This window comes from Chelonia mydas, chromosome 8, assembly GCF_015237465.2.
Source record: "Chelonia mydas isolate rCheMyd1 chromosome 8, rCheMyd1.pri.v2, whole genome shotgun sequence".
NCBI classification, from domain to species: domain Eukaryota; kingdom Metazoa; phylum Chordata; order Testudines; family Cheloniidae; genus Chelonia; species Chelonia mydas.
Genome location: NC_057854.1, coordinates 77,022,682 through 77,042,832, shown reverse-complemented (window position 1 = coordinate 77,042,832; position 20,151 = coordinate 77,022,682). Strand labels below are relative to the sequence as shown.

Below are 20,151 nucleotides of genomic sequence, written 5' to 3'. Positions count from 1 at the left end.
GTTTTCCATTGTTTCCATAGAAATTCCAATAGCACAGGGTTGGGGCAGTTGCTGGCTGGTTACAGCAGCCTCCCAAGAGAGACAGAGGAATGGGCAGGTAATTACAGGAATGCAGGAGGATTTGGTCTTCTCTGAACAGTGCCAAAGAAGAGTTGAAAAAAGCCACTGTGGCCACGTGGTGAGCACAACGAGCTATACGACTGTAGGCGTTTTTACAGAAACCTTTGCCATGGGTGCCATGGCAATGAAGAACTGCTTTGCAAATAGAACTAATACCAGCATTTAGATCTAAATCAATATTAAAAACTAGACACAAATCAACATGTAAATGAAAAAGCTGAAACAGCTGGACAGTTGTTTTCCAAAATGTTGAGAAGGTCAAAGAACAATGCAGCAATATAGATGAATGACATACATGACACAATACCATTCTTATTCCTCTATGACAAATACTGTATGGACCAAAAGTGGCATAAAATTAATCCTATGTCAGCATAATGACGGGAACAAAAATGTAAGGGAAATAAGCTCATCCCATTCTTGCTACTCTCTCATGACTGCAATCCTGCGGTCCTCTTCTGAGGCTGGATCAGACCCATAACACATAACCCACAAACACCACAAGACACAATGTACTCATCAACTCCACATTTTCACCATCTGACACAATTTTGAAATACTTATTTGGTCTCCATGCACCCTCAGATTAGAATTGTGTTTGGCTTCTTTGTAGATCCAGCGTTTCTTGTCTGTGAGGCATGTAAATCATATAAATCAGAGTCTCTGGCTAGCATGTGCTACCTGTAGTATTATAATGACAGAAGGCTTCACCCTTACTCCAGCCCTGGGTTTTTGTTTTGTTTTTTTACACCAGCCTGGTGTCAGGGCTACACAGTGCATTAGTCTCCCAAGAGGGGTGTTCGTTCTAATGTGCACTACTGAGTTGTGCACTAACTGGCCTGTGTGGACCCTGCTGACATGCACTAAAAGTTCCCTCGTGCACATTAATGTAGGCCCTTTTCAAATAGTACTATCGTAACATGCGCTAGGGAACTGTTAGTGAACTCGAGCAGGATCCACATGGGCCAGTTAGTGTGAAACATTCTAGTGCACACTGGAATTGATACCCCTGTAGTGGGTAGTGAAGCCCTTAGATTCTCAAACTCCCAGGATTCAATATTTCCAGGGTAAAAATAAAGATTTACTTCCTTTAAGAAAATAGGCCTGTGTCTCATCTCATTGGTATAAATCAGGAGTAACTGCACTCAAGTCCTGGTGCCTGGGGAGAGTCGGTCTTTGTGTCTCCAATGGATGAAGCTGTTCTAAGGATTCTATCATGGGCCTGAGCATCACATTGCCTCCAAATAGTTGCTTTTCAATACCTCTGAACACTCCTGCATGGATTTTCCAGGCACATTCTACATGTAGGAGGTCTTATTTCACGTCTAACTACTAAAATAATGCTGTTATCATGCTTCCGTTCATAGGACTTATTAAAGGAAAATGCCCATGATTACTCAAAATTTCAGAAACCTACAATCCTGTATCGAAAACAATGGGAGTGTCTACTTCAACAAGCTAATGTGGTATTTTACGACAATATCCAACATTGAATCCATAGAAGCTTCTCTCTTCCCTGATCAGGCAGGAAACTCAATTAACTGAGATGGAAAGAGTTCCTTGCTCACTGATATCAATGAGGAAAGCATTAATGTTTTTAGGTGGCAATGAAGTTTGGTTTGAAATCTTTTGTCTGTTTGTTTGCTACATTTGATAGTTAGATGTACGTTTTGTACAGCAATAACATACACCCTGAGAACGAGTGCTCATATGGGAGCCTTTCCCCTTCACATGCTTTGCAGGGGATGGGAAAGAGGTTGAAAGGAGGGGTCTCCTCTCTTTGTGGTCTAACTCCACAGTTAATCTAAGGCTTAGTCTACACTAAAGTTTTGCCTACCTACGTCGCTTCGGAGCATTAAAAAATAATCATACCCCCAGCCGACATAGCTATGCCTGCAAAACCCCCCAGTGTAGATGCAACTATCTAAACAGAAGAATGCTTTTGTCACATAACTAATGTCATTTGGGGAGGTGATGCAGCTATGCTGGCAGAAGAACTCCTTTTGCCGACATACACTGTCTCTCTACTAAGGTGCTTTGCCAGTATAGCCATGCCGGCACAGCTCTACCAGCAAAGGCTCTGCAGTGCCGACAAGCCCTGGCACTAATCTGAAAGGTAAGTATCTTGCTCTTTATATTACTGCTGCAACCAGACCTTCACTTTAATGTGGAACCAACAAAGAATCTGAGAAGGGCAGCGGGCCTAATATTGCTGTCACACCACTTTTACACTAATGTAATTCTGTTAGCTTTAATGGTGTCGATCCTGATTTATAACTGGTGTAAGAGAGGAAAGAATCAGGTCCAGTGTATCTAGCAGGGAGGAGCAATCAAAAGCTAATTTACATGGATGCCATAGCAAGTTTCAGTGAAAGTTTTAGAGTTGTTATAATGAAGAGAGAAGCCTCTCCCTCTCTTCCCTGCCTAGCCCAGACGCTGAAGGGCAAGATACTTAGGTAGCAGAAAACATGCCTCTACTTAGGGATAGGTGATCCACATTATTTATCTTCACATGTAAATCCCAGACCCTATCTTCTTGGTAAAAAATAAAGCCAGTTTAAGGCAAAAGTACATTTATGCGATATCAACATATTATATTTTAAACACATGTCAAAACTTATCTAAAACAGCATTCAAAGGAGAGTGCTTATCCCTTTGAAATCAATGGAAGAATTTCTCTCATTTAATCAAACTTCATTCTTATCTAGGAAAATAACACTCTTTGTGAAATAAACTCAGCCATTCACTACCACAGAAATGTGGAAATTTCCACAGATATTTATTATTTGTTCACCAACATATTATGAACTCTCCTGCTACTGCTCCTCTTTTTTGTATGGATGCTTCAAACAAACATACCAGACCTTAGAGGACTGACAACGATACAATACTCTGTTCTTGTTCACACAAGTATAAATTTGGAGACCATGAAGTAACAATGAAGTGAGCTGTAGCTCACGAAAGCTTATGCTCAAATAAACTGGTTAGTCTCTACGGTGCCACAAGTACTCCTTTTCTTTTTGCGGATACAGACTAACACGGCTGCTACTCTGAAACCTGTCATACTGACTTCATTAGAGATACTCTGGATTTGCAAAGGTGTAGTTGGGCAAAAATTGGCCCTGCAAAATAAACAGGTTGCAGGCAGTAGAAATATGTAGTCAATGGCAACACAATAAACTATTAAGACAAGGACACACATGCACAGACGGTGGGTACCGTACAGGATTACCATTGAATAGTGTAGCATTTTTAAAAGAGATCTCTCAAGGAAACTCTACTAACGTAGTCTCTCATTTCTACTAACCTCTTCCCCATCTGTGCTAAATTCCGACATTCAGGAAACCAAAACCAAGAGCATATAGCACATGACTAATCACAAACCATCTCCATTCAAAAAATAAAAATTTAATATGAATGGTAGACCCCAACATTTTCACAATCATTGTAACAGTGCACACTATTGCATAAGTACTGAACAAAATTTCACAAAAGTTCCAAATCAGACAAATTTTCTGACGAACGTTTTTCAAACGAAAAAAATCCTATTGTTTTATCCACAACTTTGAGCAGGTCTAATTATGCCCAGGAGAGGGCAGTAGTAGGCATTATGCAGCCAGCATGTTACCAATTAAATATTCAATTTCACCATTAAAATTAAGGGAAAATGACTATTCAAATCTCCTGTGCTCCTTTGAAAGTGTCAGCCTACGAATCCTTCAGGAAAACAACGAAGGTCAATGAGAAAAAGGGCATTTACCAAGAAATGGGCATAAATAAATTGGTATTATTCTACTTAAAAGGGAGACCTGAAATAGTGCAAGAGCTACTCCACATTAAAACTTATGTCACAGTTTAAATGCTGATCATTTTACTGAAGATCAATCTACAGGAAGATAAAAATCAGAGCCAGCTGCCAAAATCAAACAGGACTTAGGAAGCAATGAATTTATGGATTTTTTTGTCTTCTTTATAGTTAGGTGATAAAGGAATTATGTTACTCATTTATACACACCTGAGCAGTTCCCCAACAGCATTTAACAAAATCAAATACAAAGTAACAGAAGAGAATGTTTGTTTTTTTCCCCCCAAGGATTCCCCTGTTTTCCTAACTGGATTATTGCACAATTTGCACACACTCTGAATGAGTTTCCAAAATGAAAACAAGCTACCAACTCAACTGAAGTCTGAAAACACGTTCAAAATCTTGGGTATGTTCTGGTAATGATATGGAAAGATCAAGCATCTTAAAACTGCAAAGCTTGGACTTAGGTCCATTAAACATCAAGCATAAAATACTTTTTAGTATTTACAGGTGTAACATAATTCATGGACTCAGTGATTTTACAAGATTAGATCAGACTGGAGTTTTCTGAAATGTGGTTCCAGTTAGTGCCTACTCTCTACATGAAGTGGAAACAAAGAGTAAAAGTGCCAATAATCAAATGAACACCATCACCCCTAGCTTGTATTGTAGACATAGCTTAACATGATTTTATTGAAAATTAAGTAGAAACTGTTTTGCTTATCCAAGCAAAACTGTGAACCTGATAATATAGTAAAGCAGTATATGTTTTGGGACTCAGAAGATGCCACAGCTCTGCTGGTGACAATTGGTGATAATAAGCAGGCTACCAGATAAATCTCCGACTTGGATAAGAACAGATGCTGCTGGAAGGAATTTCCCCACATAAGAAATGAACATTTTAGTCAGACCTTTAAAATTGGGTTAATTTTGATAAATCCCAGAAAGTTTGTGGACAAGTGAAATACATTTCCTAGGAGCTTTTAAACTAATTTTGCAACATCTTCCTTTTTTGGGTTACAAAGAGTAAATTTATGCTTTTGGTCAACACAAGAAAAGTCAATTAAACCAAATCAGACGTCGGCCACTTTAATTCTGAATGAGAGTGTCCATACAGGGGTTTAATGAAGTTTAACTAATCCACTTTAAATTCACATCTTTAGTTAATTCACATTAATTTTCCCTGAGTGGCCCTGTATAGACAAGGCTTCTAACTTCCTATCCATTACTGAACCCAATTAAACAATATTTTTGTGGTTTTCAAAATAATTTATATATTCATTCCACCCTTCTTCTCCAGCTTTATGTCTATGTACTCTCCCTATCACTCACTCCACTCCTACAATCTTGGCATCCCTTTTGTCCCCTTTCCTGAATACTTCTTTGTTTGCCTCATGCTGTCCCACGTTAATGGACTGTTAAGGCCTGGGTAGTTTCTTAAATGGAGTATGGGGTTTTTATTTCTTAGAGTACTTTGACATTTCTCCTAGTGAAGAAATAATTATGTGAATATTAGGTGGCTTCCAAAATCTAAACTTATTTCACTTGGCTTCAAGGCAAGAGTTTTAGCTGCTCTGACACACATCTTTGAAAAACATCCAATTTTGTGGTGCTGAAAGACTGAGCTCCATTGCTAACACTGAATGAATTAACACATGATTCGGTGAACGAATTAATGAATAGAAAAGAGGTGGCCAGTCCTGAAACTGAGAATAAAGTGGGATTCACTCATTTAAAATATCAGTGTCTTCCAGGCAGGAGTATATTTATTGAAGCTCGAAGGAGCTCATGATACCAGAGCAGAAACATAGCAAGCTTTTCAGAGTAGCGCACCATTTGGGAGTGACCATAAAAAACTTCTAATTTACATTGTGCTCACTACATTTTAAATTAATTTAGTACTCAGGAAAGGCTCTGGATGGACCACATAGGGACCGAAGTCTTATACTTATCCACAGTATGAACAGAGGCAGTACATGTACCATAGCCTCACTTAGATCAAGGCTCCTGAGTTTCAGACAGGTTTCGTACTGGCCCTACCTAGATCAGACAAGCAGCGAAAGGGACGATTTCAGCATGTACCATCGTCTTTTGCCAGTAGCAGAGTGTGCACTGAACCTGGAAGTATTGCTTACATAGGAAGGTGAACAGGCTGACATGGGTGTGCATTTCAGCTATGCTTCCACTACTGGCTAACACGGAACACTGCCTGCTGACTTCCCATCCACTTCCTGATATTAAAGCTGGAACTTCTGAAGTAGGTGTGGGGCAAATGGGAAGAGGATGGTGGGGCTTCTTGTGGTTTAGGTTGACCTTTCTCCTACACAGATTGGCTTGCTATGGAGCTCTGTAACTTGCATAGCTTGGGAGAACCTGTTATTTTCCAGACTGGGCCCATCCTGAAAAAAGAGGCACATGCAGTATATGATCTGTGGCTCAGATTCAGTCCTGCCTGTTGGGTTTTGATAGCTGACCATTGTAAATTTCAAATGGTAAGGAATTTCCAAAGACAGACTATGCAGCTCAAACTTGGAGGGCCCCGATTATGCAGACCCCCCTCCCCCCCCCCACGGATTTCCCGTGGACTTACACTCGAGAGCTGAATATAAAATTTTTTTTAAAAAAATCTTACCTTCTGACCTTTGATACCAGGAGGGCCTAGTAAGCCTCTTGGACCTGGGTCACCCTGTACAACACAGTAAGGTAGAATCATTTCATTTTATTATAATATTTGAAAAGACTTAAACACCTGGGAAGCAGTAAATTCTCTTTATCCCTGGACATTTAAAATGGAATAGACACAACAACAACAACATTTATTTCAGGATCTCAGAATATCTACATTTTAGCCAGCTTAAGTCGGACTGAAGTGGTTACATGGGTCTTGTGTGGCCTTTGCCCAGAGGTGAATTTCACTCCAAGTGAGTAGTTTTTAATTATTTCTTAACTTTCAATTTGTTCATATCAGATCCATTTCCCCAATGTTACATGTTTCTTGCACTGGAAAAAAAAATGGCTGCCACATTTAGTTTCCATACAAACCTGCAAGTAACAAATGAAACAAAAAGGTTTTCTGGGGAAGTATTCCAAATATTTTCTAAATGTAAATGTCATTAAATCTGTTTGGAAACAGTGAACTGGCAAATTTTTTCATTCAGCACGATGGGCCAAAGCCAGAGGTATTGTAGGCTGTGTACATTTAGACTGTGCTGTAGCTATGACACTGTAACCCCACAGTGCAGTTGCAGCCTAAAGCGATAAAAGGGGGTTTTCCATCACTGCAGGAACACCTCCCTGAGCAACAGTAAGTAAGCTGACGGAAGTATTCTTCCGTCAACCTAGCAGCATCTACATCAGGGCTTAGGCTGGCATAGCTATGGTGCTCAGAGTTTTTGGATTTTTCACACTCTGGAATGCCATTGCTATGTTGACCTAAATTTTAAATGTAGACCAGGCCTACATTTGTGTAACATGCAAGTGGAAGGACCAAATGAGGTATACACATTTCACCAAATTAACTGATCTCTAAACACACATAGTCTCACTTCTGAATTTAGCCCTGCCTTTGACAGGCAGCTCTTTAAAATGGAACTCTAAATATACATTATGAAATAAGCATGCTAATTAAACTCTCAATATGAGCACTTTGGTCTTAAAGCGTTAGCCATAATTAGTAGGTGTGCAATTCAAAAGTAAACTGTAATCATAAACCTCCAAGCCATAGCTTCCATAAAGAACCACGCTGTATTTTTATCTGAAAATCATTTTGGAAAGACAAAGTAACCAACTAATTTAACTATAGGAGCTTACTCTTGGAATCCACTTTAAGGTAAAGTGGAGGACAGAATCTTTGATTTCTTAGCATTAAGAGAGTTCTTAATGAATATAGCAGAATAGGGCTGAAAGATCCTTTGTGACTAAAGCAGTGATGAAGACACAGTATTTCTGGGATGGGACTTCTGCTGCCTTAGCTTCCCCAAGGTTACATAACAGTGGCTGCATTTTTTCCCAGTGCAATTAAATTCCTTAATATGCAGTGAAAATCTGAAAAGTGACTGTTAATAGGACACGGCTGCAGTTGTGTCCACAGTCATCATCTCTCGATTGCTTCTTGAACCAGTTTGTTCCATTCGCAAATGAAAACATGTTTTTCTAACAGTCCTTCAGCTTCAAACTAGAATCAACAAGTCAAGCTGGATTCTTTCTGGCTTGGCACCATCACCAAAGTCATAAAGATTCTTTGGGCCGAACTCTGTTCTTAGCCACACCTGTGCAAGCCAATTGCAACTTAGATAAGAATTATGTTTATGATGTGCGAACTGGAATAGAATTCTGACCATTCTCTCAAAGTTGTCTTGGGTCAAGAGGATTAGAAAGAGGAGGGGCGGAAAGCTTATTTTTTCACTAAAGTCAGCAGATAAGTTCCTGAATAAGCACAGGAAGCAGATCTGCTGACTCAGAAGGTGTCATTTTTACAGTCTTTTTTCAAAGCAGAGCTTTGCTCTGCATCTGATCCTTCTAAAAAGGATGAGGAGTACTTGTGGCACCTTAGAGACTGACAAATTTGTTGGTCTCTAAGGTGCTACAAGTACTCCTCGTTCTTTTTGCTGATACAGACTAACACGGCTACTACTCTGAAACCTGATTCTTCTGTCACTTAAACCTGCCATACACAAGGGTAGCTACTGATTTAAATAGAGTCACTTCTGATTTACACCAGTGTAAGTGAGATCAGAATCAGGCTCTTTATTTTCAAGTACAAAATGTTTTAGCATTTTTTTGGAGAGAAGACAGTGATATTGGTGAGTGTTGAACAGGACAATGTGTCTGTGTGCAAATTCATCAAAATACTATAAAGAGACAGCATCAAATTGAAATCTCGTAAGTTTTAAAAAATAAGTTAAAGATCATTTCAGGGACTATACCTACTCCCAGGACCCTTCCACCACAAGTTTGTGTGTTTAGAATCATATTTTCCTTTTAAAAATATTTTTCCTCTCCTGTTACGGTGTGAAAAACTCACTTAAACAAAAGGGGAAATCTGCTAACTAAGCCCCTGATCCCCTAATACTACAAAGATTTATACATGTGCTCAGCTTTAAATACATGAGTAATCCCACTGGACTGGATAATCCTAACTCATGTGCTTTAAGTTAAACATGTGCTAAAGTGTCTATGGAATCAAGGCCTAACTGACGAGACATGGGAAAGAGGGAAACAGATACACAGAGGGCTGTCAAATTTTGAAAAACAGGGAAAAGGCTGTGATGCATGACCAGAAAGGATTACAAAAAGAAAAGGAGTACTTGTGGCACCTTAGAGCATAAGCTTTCGTGAGCCACAGCTCACTTCACCGGATGCATCTGATGAAGTGAGCTGTAGCTCATGAAAGTTTATGCTCAAATAAATTGGTTAGTCTCTAAGGTGCCACAAGTCCTCCTTTTCTTTTTGCAAATACAGACTAACATGGCTGTTACTCTGAAACCAGAAAGGGTTCTGCATCCTACAGATCTGCTTGATGCTTCATGCAGGGGAAGCTGAAGCCACAAGGACTGAGATCCCAGTTCTGATTGGACTGCCCTGAATACAAACATTGGACTATAATTTACGAACTATTTTGAAAAGAACTCTTTGCATCTACAAAGCTCACCATCTCTGCTATGAATCTGAACCTCAAGAATTGAACTCATGTCTGTATGTATACTGATCTTTTAACCTATACTCACTCTTTTTTCTTTTTTAATAAATTTTAGTTTAGTTAATAGGAATTGGTGGCAAGTGTGTATTTGGGTAAGATCTGGAATATTCATTAACCTGGGAGGTAATATGTCCGATCCTTTGGGATTGGAAGAACTTTCTTATATGATGAATAAAATTCACTAATCCTCATCATATCTGGCTTAGGTGTCTAGGTGGAGGCCTGAGGCTGGGTTACTTAAAGGGAACTGTGTTGTTGACTTCTGGGTAAGCAATAAGGTATTAGAGAAGGTTTTGTGCTGGCTTGGTAAATCTAAGTATTGGAATGTCCACCAGCTTTGGGGATTGTCTGCCTCATTCTTTGCAGTTCATCCTAACTGAGTGACTTCAGCTGGCTCCCCTGGGATTCCGGTCACAAAGGCTTATTTCTAAAGTTTCAGTTACTCTAACACGAAGTATCCTTTGCAATAACAGAAGGTAAAATAAGTTCAGGTAGAGATGTGATTTTTAAGTTGAAAGTATTCCTTTAACCATTGTCACACTTAGCTTTGTGTACCGATATAAGATGTTATAAGGTTTCAATACTCATATTTTGTTGCTGATGTGAGGAAGTTAACATAAACAACAGTTTAACTGTACCACATTTATCCGGTCCTAACAAACTGAATTTAATTTAATGCTTCCAATAGAGTTTTACTTTTTAATTTTTGTTTCTTAAATCTGAAATGAAATACAGAATTTAAAATTTAACTACAGATGAACCATTAAGCGTTGTTATTTTACGTCTGTCTTTGGTTCATAACTGTTGCCGGAGGCTTACTTTATCTCAGAACACTAAAATCCAGCCACCCATATAGACATCAGCCATTCTGAGACAAACAATAATGGGAAAACAGAAATTGAAACTTACATAGCACTAGACTTAAAAGATAATTAAACCCAACAATACAGACGACATAAGTAAACTTCAACAAAAAAAAATATGGCTAACATTTCTCTGTAATTATGAAGCAGTTACCTTTTCTCCACGTTTTGCTTGTCCTGGGGAGAATGCTGCATCTCCTTTAGGGCCCTATTGCAGAGAAATGAAATCAGTGTGGTACAGGGACAGATGATTTAATTATATAGCCAGCCACAAATATTTTCACTGTTGAAGAAACTGATTGTGTGTGTGCAGGATCTAATGCTGTACAAAGTATATGTCTTATTCCAGGAATGTTTCCTTATGTCAATTTTCCTATTAAAAATGCATTTCACACTACATGGCATAATACAATAATCTGAATGCATATGTGGTGAGTCTGAACTTCCCTGCATTTCTTCATAATGTACCTGACGATTATTTATTAAAAAGGCAGAGTTTAATTGCAAATGCAGTAAGAGGTACAGACAAATCAGTGTGCCTGCATTCTCAGTTATAATTGAATATTTTATTTGTACTTTGCTGATTTATGCAAGCCTGATGTATCAAACTATATCAAACATGAACACCAACAGAGTTGTGATGTCATTTCTATTCAGTTCTGTTTTGTTCCTATCCTTTACTCTAGTGCCCTTGAAAGCTGCTGTTGAGATGTAGTCAGTTGGTTGCAATTTTTCATTCACTGCATATTCCCTCCCAAAACAAAACTTGTCATAAAACTAACTAGAATTACCCCATGATGGAAATAATTTTCCCTTAAGGCTAGTGTTAAGTTGCCCATTTGTTGCTTCAAAAATGCAAGGTTTTGGAGTTACATTCCTTACAAACAATGTAGATATTTTTAAAGGGGAAATGTGATGTTCAGGTGGCAGGCAGAGGACATTTTATTGGGGAAATAAATTGCATAAATATATATTTGGCCTTTCACATATTCTGGCAATAGGAAAATGTTGTCTCGCATAAGGAAAGCAGATGGTTATGTTTCATATGCCATATTTCATAGCTTGTGTTCCCACATAATTAAGTTCTGCAACGTGCTACACTTTACTTTCCCCTCTCATTCAAGTGTCACTACCTGTTTTTATTGCCATGAGAGTCTGAGAAGCGTGCGTGCTTCTCACAACTTTTTGAAGGCAACTGCTTTTGGTTCCCGGGTAATAAATTAACGCTCAGAAATAGTAAACTGCTTGCATTAATTCTTTAAAAGAAGCAACTGAAGCATTCCCATTGACCAGGCTTACAATAGATAGCACACTAACTTAACAGTTTTCTAGCCTGAGTTTAAAAGAAGAAAGTTATTGTCAATTGAAAGTAATCCACCAGTCCTTCAAGATTCCATGTCTTCTCTATATGTTATCAGAAATAGTAGCCTCTGCCATCTTTTTTCACACATCCAATATTTCCAAAAAATAGCACAGAGCCCTGAAGGATGGAGAAAGTGTGAGAGAGAAATCCAACAGTCCTGGGTTCAGTTTTTTACTGGGCAGGATATAAGTCATTCCTGACTAGAAGTCATAGAATCATAGTGTTAGATGGGACCCCTGGCCAAGATGCAGGATTTGTTGTGTCTAAACCAGCCAAGGCAGATGGCTATACAGCCTCCTTTTAAAAATCTCCAGTGAAGGAGCTTCCACGACCTCCCAAGGCATCTGTTCCATTGTCCTACTGTTCTTACAGTTAGGAAGTTTTTCCTCAGAATTAATCTAAATCTGCTATGCTGTAATTTGAAGCCATTGCCTCTTGTCCTGCCTGCTGTGGCAAGAGAGAACAACTTTTCTCCATCTTTTTTGTGGCAACCTTTCAAGTGTCTGAAGACTGCTATCATATCCCCCCTTAATCTCCTCTCTTCCAAACTAAACATACTCAGTTCTTTCAGCCTTTGCTCATATGGCTCGCATTCCATCCCTTTGATCATCTTTGTTGCTCGCCTCTGGATTCTTTCTAGTTTCTCTACATCCTTTCTATACATTGGTGACCAAAATTTGACACAGTACTCCAGCTGAGGCCTAAACAACGCCAAGTAGAAATATCACCTCTTGTAACTTGCATGCTATGCCTCTGTTAATGCCACCTAAACTTGCATTTGCTTTTGCAACAGCATCGCATTGCTGACTCATTTTGAGGCTGTGATCCACCACAACTCCCAAATCCTTCTCAGAAGTGCTGCTGCCAAGCCAGTTTTCCCCCATTCTGTGTCTGTGCATTTAGTTTTTCTTCCTTAAGTGTAGCACCTTACATTTGTCTTTGTTGAATTTCATTTTGTTGTCAGTAGCCCAGTTCTCCAATTTATCAAGATCCCTCTGAATTTTAGCTCGATCCTCCAAAGTGTTGGCAACCCTGCCTAACTTTGTATCATTTGCAAATTTGATCAGTTTGTTCTCTATTCCTATATCCTGGTCATTAACAAAGATGTTAAACAACACTGGACCCAGAACACATCCCTGTGAAACCCCACTTAAGACCTCTCTCCAATCTGACATCATTCCATTAATAGTTACTCTTTGTTTGCAGTTGTTTAACCAATTATGTATCCTTTTAATGGTAGTTCTGTCGAGCCCGCATTTCTCCATCTTACTTATCAGAATGTCATGTGGGACGGTGTCAAAAGCTTTGTTGAAGTCCAGGTATATTATATCCACCACATTCCTGCTATCCACCAAACCAGCTACCCTGTCAAAGAAGGAAATCAATCTGGTTTGGCATGATTTGTTCTTAATAAATCCATGCTGCTTTTAGTGATTATCCCTTCATCCTCCAGGTATTTGCAAATTGAACGTTTTATACACTGCTCTAATAGCTTCCCAGGTATCAAGGTCAGGCTGACTGGTCTATAGTTCCCCAGCTTTCCCCCCCCCCCCCCTTTTTAAAGATGGGCACTACATTAGCCCTTCTGCAGACTTCCAGGACCTGTCCTGTCATTCAGAAGTTTGCACATATTATTGCCAGTGGCTCCGAGATTTCTTCAGCTAATTCCTTCAGTACTCTGAGGTAAATAGTATCAGGCCCTGCTAACTTGAATGACATAACCAAGTCATGCCCTCTACATGCAAAAGTGGTTTCCACAAGGGGAAGGGAGTTCTTCCAGGCTGATCTCTCCTTTTCCACAGCCTTCCTCACCTCCATCACCAAGACAATAACTTATGTACATTGACTCTTTGGCCATTTAACCTTGAATGTGACCTCACTTAATGTTCAGTTCTTCTCAACTCAACCTGATTTAGTCAGATGTTTAACTGAAACTCTTCAGCTGAATCACAGAGACATCCCCTGGGCTGAAACAGTTGGGCCCCTATGTATCTGAGCTTTCTTTTATCTAACACTCATATCTTATGAAAATCCCAGTTATGTCCTATAATGTGAGTCACTTTCCCATCAACTCCCTCAACCATTTGAAAACTCTCTTTATATGAATGTTTTTGATGTCCCCAAAACATTTTGTGAAAAACATCAGCATTGCTGGCAAGCGTCATATATTATCAATTGGACAAAGAGCAATGTCTCTGACACACTTCAGACCCAATTTTCCAGAATGACCGGAAACTCTGATTGACTTCTCCTGGAGTTGTGAATTTCATAGAAGCCTCAGTAACAGCGGTCCCTGGGAGAAGTACTGACCCAGCAGATCTCCTGGCTAGCCCTGCCCTGACCACTGTTTTAGTTTGTGCAGTCTAGCTTCAGTCCTCCAACAGAGCAGGGGTTCTGAGTGGCTGGCACTGCAGTGCTCTCTGCTACTGGCAGACTCACCAATGCTGGGGACCCACAACCTCCAGCGGGTGGATCAAGAACCACTATTGAGTTATACTAAATGCTGCACACAGTACATATGGTTAAATTCCATTGACCTCGTCATATCAAAACTGTACAGACCACAGACGTAACCTTTGGCCTTGAAGCTGAAAACCATATAATAATGGATTGCTCCATACTCAGCTTAGTTCAGCCTTGCCAAGAATGTCTTTACTATAGCCAAGGAAATTATTTTTTACGGTTAAAGCTAGCCCAGATCAGAGTTGGATTAAAGATGGCACATGCCCTTTATGTATAAGTAACTAAAATCAGTATGGACAGCTGTTCAGGCATTCCCAGCAGAGAATTCTGCCCTCAGCCACCGAGTCATACGCGCGCGTGTGTGTGTGTAGCCTACACTCATGCCCATCTGTTAGGCATTGTGCCCATTTACAAATTGGCAGACCCTTATGTCAGCACAAGTCCCAGTCAAGGTGGGGTTTATATTAACAACTGCAAAGGACACCTCTTCTTCAAGAAGCTCTTGCCCTGTAGCACTGGCATCACTTTGCATCTACTAACACAAAACTGTCCAAAATAAATACTTCTCTGATGGAGAAAACCAGCCAAGCCACTGTTCAGCTATCAAGTTCTGGAAAAATGAACTTACATCTGATAATTGCAAAAAGTGCCCAGTCTGAGTGCGTGTGCGAGAGAGAGAGAGAGAGAGAGAGAGAGAGAATCCTAATTCTAAAACAATTAGGCTTCCAAGTGTTAATGCTGCCATGCACTTAGAGCTTCAAGAGAACAGGATTTAAGCCTCAGGGTAGGTTGTGACTTACACTGGCCTGTAACAGTCACAAAAAGCAGAAAACACAGCCTGTAACTGTTGTGGCACAGAGATATCCTGCCTATGCCCACTCTCCCCCGCTATGTTAGCAGGAAGGAGGGAGTACGGCATAAAAGTCCCACATAGCAGTGAAGACTCCCCCTTGCTGTGTGGCACTCCTCCCTCAATTGTTCAGACTGGGCTTACAGCCAAAGTCCACCCATGATGAGACAGAAACCAGCTGCACTGCACCTGAGGATCTGGCCTATTTTCTCTTTAAAATCTTTTCCAAGTATTGCTTTGTTATGACTGCTCAGAGAATGCTTGACTTGTGTTGATAAGCATGTCAGGTCTTCCAAACTGAAGATGAGACAGACTCTATACACAGTACTTACCTTCCAAGGGTTATTGCAGAATAGTGCTTTAACTGTGATAAAGATTAGCATCTCTCTAATGACAGCAAAGCTTGCGTGGCACAACAGAAAGGCCATATTGCAAGCAGAGATGGAAACTTGCCAGTGTCAAACAGAAGATAGATATTCCTGCGGTAAACAATTTAGTTCTTCTAAAAATAATTCATGACAATTATTTTGCAATTAGTCTTGTGTTGGTAGCTCTCAGGAATTCCTCTTGTCAGACAAATCACATACCCCTTCTATTTCATTATTTTCTTACTACAAACCCATAAAAAACAAAGTTGTGAAGCCCAGAAAATTATCAAATAGAACTTTGCTCTTCTAATTTTTAACAGCTTTAAGACAGAAGAAAACAATACATTAGTTAACATATAAATAAAGGTAGGCTCTGAGGAGCCATGATGCCTGGTGGGAAGGGAGATCCATCCAAGATGTTTCCTGCCTCTGTGTGGGAGGGGGAGACCATTCCACAATATATCCCACAAATGTATAGGGTTCAGAGGGACTGCAGCCTCTAAAATCTGCAGCCTCCTAACCCTTCCCACCACGTAAACCTCACAGAGTCCAAACCCTCCCTTAAACCCATCTGGGCAGGTTTCTTCACAGGACAGGGTGATCTGGACCTACGGCATTAGAAATCATAGTCCTGAGTCTGTGCTGCCCTGCACTTTGTGTAATTATTTACTCTCATGCAAAGCGGGAATAAAATGCTTCAAATCAGATTCCTCCACTCACTTTATGCCCATTTTGCACAGGTTTAACTGACTACACAAGGTGCAGTGCAGTGGTGAATCCAATGATTCACTGCATTTTACCTTTATATCATCACCACAGAATCTATTACAGCTAAATGAATTCATTGTCCATGCAACAAACTTTATGAAAACAAAAAAGAACCACATATAATTACTGCCTTGTGTGATAGCTACGCCTCTGTACAATCATCGCTTGTATACATATTTCTATTTTCTTCCTCAGTAAACTGGCTCAACATCTCCTATTCATTTAATTTCCTACTTCACTGTAGCCATTAAAGTATAGAAAGGATTGGTGTGTTATGTCAATAAACAGTGGTATATGGAGCGGCATGTGGGTGAACAATGTCAATTCTCTAAACACAAGAGTCTGGCCCAAAGATAGAAATGACATGACAGATACCAGCAGCACGTTTAAGTTCCTGTCAAATGCAGCCACAGACTGGATCTTGACATTAAACTGTAGTCTCAGACAAAGCTCTTTACTTAGGGTGAAGGATGGCTATAGATTTTCTGTCATATAGCCAGATTATATGCAATGAGACAACTATTTTTAAAAAACCCCACTGTTTGACATACCTGCCAACTTTTCAAAACCAAAATGAAAAGGATTCAGGGCATTCAAAAGGAGCTGGGCACTACTAATTCCTCCCCAGCCAGAACTGCGGACATTTGATTTTTCTAAAAACTACCATTAAATTATCCATGCCTTTTTTATAATAAATATTTTAATTCCTTTAAGAACTTTCAGGGTTTTCCCCCCTCTCTTTTCAATACATTAAACTTTCTGATTTTGGCCCCAATTCTGCACTTTGTTGCATGTTGGCAAACTGCTCCCCTCCCTGCAGAGATCCATTCCCTCAGCATGGCTGTGCACAGGTGCAGCAGTCTGACAGTGCACAATGAATTGCAGGACTGGGGGACCAGCCTTTCTCCCTTTACTTATGTTTACCATCATTGATTTCTCTTTCCCATCAAATCTCTTCACACCATTATCTTTCCACCCTCCTTTTCTAGCCCCATATTTGCTTCTTTTGGCATGGAGACCCAAGTGCAAGTCGTGTTCACTCTCTGCCTTTTCAAGTCAGTGGAAAGACTCCCCTTGACTTCAGTAGGTACTAATCAGGTGATAAGTTTGGGTGATGGAGTGAACAGGAACAAGTGTAAGTTGATAACTATTATTTGAAATGATACATGTTGGGCGTGATCCTCCTCTTGCTTACCCCATTGCCAAGAGAGCAGTGTCCTGCTTCCCTTTTAAAATTCACACAGACTGAACTAAAAAAGTTATTTGTAATAAAGCTGCAGCTGGTTCTTAGCTAGTTAAAATATGTTCCCTTTGATACCTTGCCCAATGCCATTTCCCCAATAAAACATATGCAATTCTTTGTCATTTTAACTTAGAAACAAGCAGTCATCTTTATACATGGTTTTCAGTTGTGAAGCAGGAGCAAGGAACTATAAACCATCTTGTGAAGGTAAAATAAAATATATAAGTATTTAATCTATTTAGCATTACAATGCAGCTATACCAATGCCAAAATCCATACACTCAGTTTTCTTGAAATAGTTCTTTTTTATGATAGCTAGGAAAATTGCTAAAAACTTATGCATGCTTTGGTGATTTTAGACCACATGCCAACCCTATACCTCTAGGTCAAGTATCTAAGGTTACATGCTAAGAACCCTAAACTATATACATGTCAATGGAAACTGCTGGCACACACACAGGGACAGAACCTGACCTTCAGTTTAAAGTCATCAGTGACAATCTAGGAAGCTGTAAATGTATTAAATTCCACTCTTGAAGCACATGTGTAACTCTTCAACGTAGATAGGAAATACACACGTACCTTGAGGGGAGAATAAAACCCATTATGATGTTACTACCAGAAAATTATTACATTTGATCTTGTGTGTTCTATGATTAAACCCAAGCGTCTTCAATCTCAGCTAGTGTAAATCAGCATTGGTCAATTGACCTCAGTGGAGCTTCTCCAGTTTACACTTGGTGAGGATCTGGTTTACTTCTATTTAATTAAAATATTGTAATACAAATTTGCATTGAGACAGTAATTTTACAGGAAAACAGAAGCTGTGTGGAGCTCTAGCTCCCTCTGCATAAAATAATGATACAGTATTAACAATAATAAATTGTGCCCAACAAGAAAATGTAGCGTTCATAGCTAAGCCTAGAAAATACATTAATTTTTATGAATTACTTCATTTTTTAAAATCATGAACTCAACTACAGAGTAGATAAACTCTAAGAATCTTGGTATGACCCAATGAAAGGAAATATATATTATGAAATAAATCCTATGAGTAGCTGGCTACAGTTATTTCAAGTAATAGTGGCTACACTTCTCTATTCCACAGTTTGCATAATTATTGTAAAAGCAAATTACAGAAATCACTGTTTAATTGTTGTAATAAAATTAGATACTAACAAAAGGGCACATAGCAAACACAAAGCCACTTTGTTTTACAATGTCAAACATCACAAGCTTTATTTGATATATTTTCATGGCCTAGAGCAGTTTTTAACACCTGTCACTACAGGTCAGATTCCTGCCATAAGGAATCACACTAAAACAAATCATCATGTTGTTTTTTCCTAACGTATCTATCAAACCGTTATAACTAAATATGAGTTGAAGGCTTTTGCAACTGCACAAATCTGCCTGGCGGTATTTAAGTGGCCTTTGTAACCCAGGTTTGAAAGTTTTTAACGGAGCTTATAGCAGAATATTTTTTCTTAAATTTGCAATATCAAATCTAGGTTCCATAGTTCTTAGTCTATCATTTAATCAACACACTCTGAAAGTTGGAGTAATTAAATGCCATCAAACAGGTGAAATCTTGACAGCAAATAGAAGTATTTATGGAGAGGGACTTGGCCTATTTTTTTTTTTTTTGACCAAAGCAAAAGGTTACCACAGGGATTAAATGTCCAATCCTGCAAATGCCTCACTTGAATAATTCTGACTCATCCAAGTAGTTGGATTGACTTCAATCAAAATCCTTTGGAAAGCAAGGAATACTCACATGAGTAAAGGCTTCCAGGTCACCATTCCACATGCATCATTTTCTCCTGTGAAACTGGCTATTTTCCTTTTGATCTTGGTCTAAGTTTTATTGGTTACATTTCCTTAAAAACTGTTTATAGCTGTGCTCTCCATTTGTAAACCAAATAAAATTAATCACTACTATTACTGGAAGCAAACTCTAGGACTTCCAAAAAGTTACACATCCGGACATTCAAATAATTCTTATGGTAGTGTGATTAAGTTCGCTCACCTTTTGACCAGGCACCCCTGGCAAACCTGGATTCCCATGTGGCCCTGGAACACCCTATAAAAATGAGAAAGAGCGGGATTATTCAAAAGTACATCAAACAATGTTCATTATTTTGTGGAAATATTGCAGAGAATCATCCTCAAGGATCACTGTTCCATCTAAAATCATTGGCTAGGATTTTCAAAGGAGCCTAAGGGAATCAGTGTCCATTTCCCTCTAAAATTAAATGGGAGTTAAGCATCTAACTCCCATAGACTCCTTTGACAGTCTCATTCATTAACTTTTCACTGGGCTCCCAGGTAATTCAGGACACATATATTAGAGCAAGCTCATTGTGACGATGACTTTTCAGCCATAGAAAGTTTGGGATAAATGGAAATCCTAAGCATCACATTACTGAGGTATCCCTATATTTCTGCTCAATAAAAGTTGGCCTAGGAATTCCACCTCACTGAGGATTAACATACCTCTTAGATAAAACAGTATCAAACAAGACATTCTGGAGATATAGGTGAACAGCAAAAACAATTTGTTTCAAATCCTGAAAACTCACTTTTTTTTCCTTGACGTGCCCTAGCTCA

General features: G+C 39.2%; 1 protein-coding gene across 2 annotated transcripts in view; it reads right to left on the bottom strand.

Annotated features, from left to right (window-relative positions):
* Window positions 1-20,151, bottom strand: part of COL24A1 (collagen type XXIV alpha 1 chain) — a 235,788-nt gene that overhangs the window by 171,927 nt on the left and 43,710 nt on the right. For both annotated transcript variants that reach the window (XM_037906297.2, XM_043552998.1), the window contains exons 5-7: window positions 19,571-19,624; window positions 10,641-10,694; window positions 6,558-6,611 (exon numbers count right to left, since the gene is read on the bottom strand). In XM_037906297.2, the coding sequence (XP_037762225.1) occupies window positions 6,558-6,611; window positions 10,641-10,694; window positions 19,571-19,624 (162 nt within the window). The remainder of the gene's footprint in view (window positions 1-6,557; window positions 6,612-10,640; window positions 10,695-19,570; window positions 19,625-20,151) is intronic.